A 1682-nucleotide genomic window follows, 5' to 3' on the forward strand; every position below is an offset into this window, starting at 1 on the left:
TTTTTTTTAAATAGCGGGTGCCTTCATGTTAAAGCGCCTATTTTTGGCACAACATTCACTAAGTCAGCAAAAATCGGGATTTGGCCAGATTTTATTGAGATTTTGCACAACTGGAGACTGAAGTGTCTTCTACAGACTGCAAAAATGCCAAGTTGCTGCTCACCCCGGATTAGAAGTTACGAAAAAAAAGGTCAGAAAGTGGAAACTCCCCACTACAGCAAAACTCAGCTTTATTCATCAAAATGAAAATTTAAGCCCATCGGGAGTGTTTGAGATGAGTAACAGTGATAGCAGCTTGCAGTTCCTCAACATTAGTGTCTTGGTCGCTATGGAAAGACACCGTTCTGGTGGCCTCCACTTGCAAGAACCCATTTTCCGAAAAGCGTCCCATTATAGCATGGGCATCCAGCCAGACGAAGAGCGCAATGTTATCCGACCTGACTGTAATCTCGTATGTTTTCGTGCCTGTCTGCGACACCGAGACGATCTGAAACACCAAACACCAACATCAGGCCATCAACCGAACCAGAGGAAAACGCTCTTCACCTCCACATCGGGCGAGGACAACTCGGAGTTCTTCAGCTTGGCCGGGAAGACGTAGTTTTCCGGGCTGATTGCCGTGCTGTATGTTAAGGAGGCGTTCTTCTGGACGACAAAGTAGAAGAAGCAGGTGGTGAGTTCGCAGCCGACCTCTTGCAGAACGTCTTCAGTCTCAATGGTCTCGATCAGCTGAGAAGATCCAGCTTCCTACAAACATCAACACATTGGAGTCGAATGGACTTTGATGGCAAATCACTTTGATTCCCGAAACTTACCAAACTTGTGGCCAATCGGTACTCGTGCACAGGCCGGAACTCTGGACTGTCGTAGTTGAAGATTTGCACCAGCACACTCACATCTTCAATTGGAGACAGTTGATCATTGACTGTGTAGAGCAGGATTTGCTCTTCGAGGTTCTTGTGGCCCGTCACGATGACGTTGGCGAAGAAACTCTTCGCGAAATAGTGCAGCATCTTCCATCTCCCCGTGTAGTCTGCGGGTAGGCCACCAATGAATAGTAGATATCACATTTAGGAATGTTTTCCGGGCTTCGAAGCCGTGGTCTATGGGAATTTCTTCCTGACGTTTCGTCCACAACTGCGCTGGACATTATCAAAGGCGATGAGGCTTTCCGACTAAGACCAAGCCCTGCGCACTAAAGCGAGAACGACTGATTTCATAGTCGCCAGAGGCGCTACAGACGATAAAGAGCTACAGATTAAATCGGGAAATAGCCCACTGTAGGAAAATATTCTGTGGATGAATGCGATAACGCAAGTCAAATGTCAAATAAATCTTGTAATCCCCATTGTTGCACAGGTTACAGAGTACAGAGAGAACCTCTGTGATCTGTGCATTGTTGTTTGTGGGGTTGTCATGGACAACATGTCTGTCGATGTTGATTATTCGCTATCATTCAAAGAAAAAGCCGATTTTATTCATTTCTGACGATATAATCTGTGATAAGTTGTATGATTTGGTGCCTCATGCTTCCTGCACATACTGGATTGTGATATGTTTCCCCATGTTCTCCAATACGTAATTTGTGAATATTGTAACGGAAATGGCCTGGGGTACTCACGTTTGGAATGGGGGATCGAAATTCATGGTGTTTCAGTAAATGGGAGCCCCATTTGGGCCCC

General features: G+C 45.8%; 1 protein-coding gene across 1 annotated transcript; it reads right to left on the reverse strand.

Annotated features, from left to right (window-relative positions):
* Positions 1–213: 213 nt before the first annotated feature.
* LOC125502801 (beta-mannosidase-like) lies at positions 214–1033 on the reverse strand (the record flags this gene model as incomplete). The annotated part of the gene is given in 3 exon segments (XM_048662105.1): positions 214–487; positions 547–747; positions 816–1033. Coding segments are annotated over 3 exon segments (656 nt in total), but the record flags the coding sequence as incomplete, so codon positions are not given.
* Between the last annotated feature and the right edge of the window lie 649 nt (positions 1034–1682).

Source organism: Dendroctonus ponderosae, unplaced genomic scaffold, assembly GCF_020466585.1.
Source record: "Dendroctonus ponderosae isolate FM_Combo_2020 unplaced genomic scaffold, Dpon_F_20191213v2 Dpon_F_20191213_10, whole genome shotgun sequence".
In the NCBI taxonomy this organism is placed as follows: Eukaryota; Metazoa; Arthropoda; class Insecta; order Coleoptera; family Curculionidae; genus Dendroctonus; species Dendroctonus ponderosae.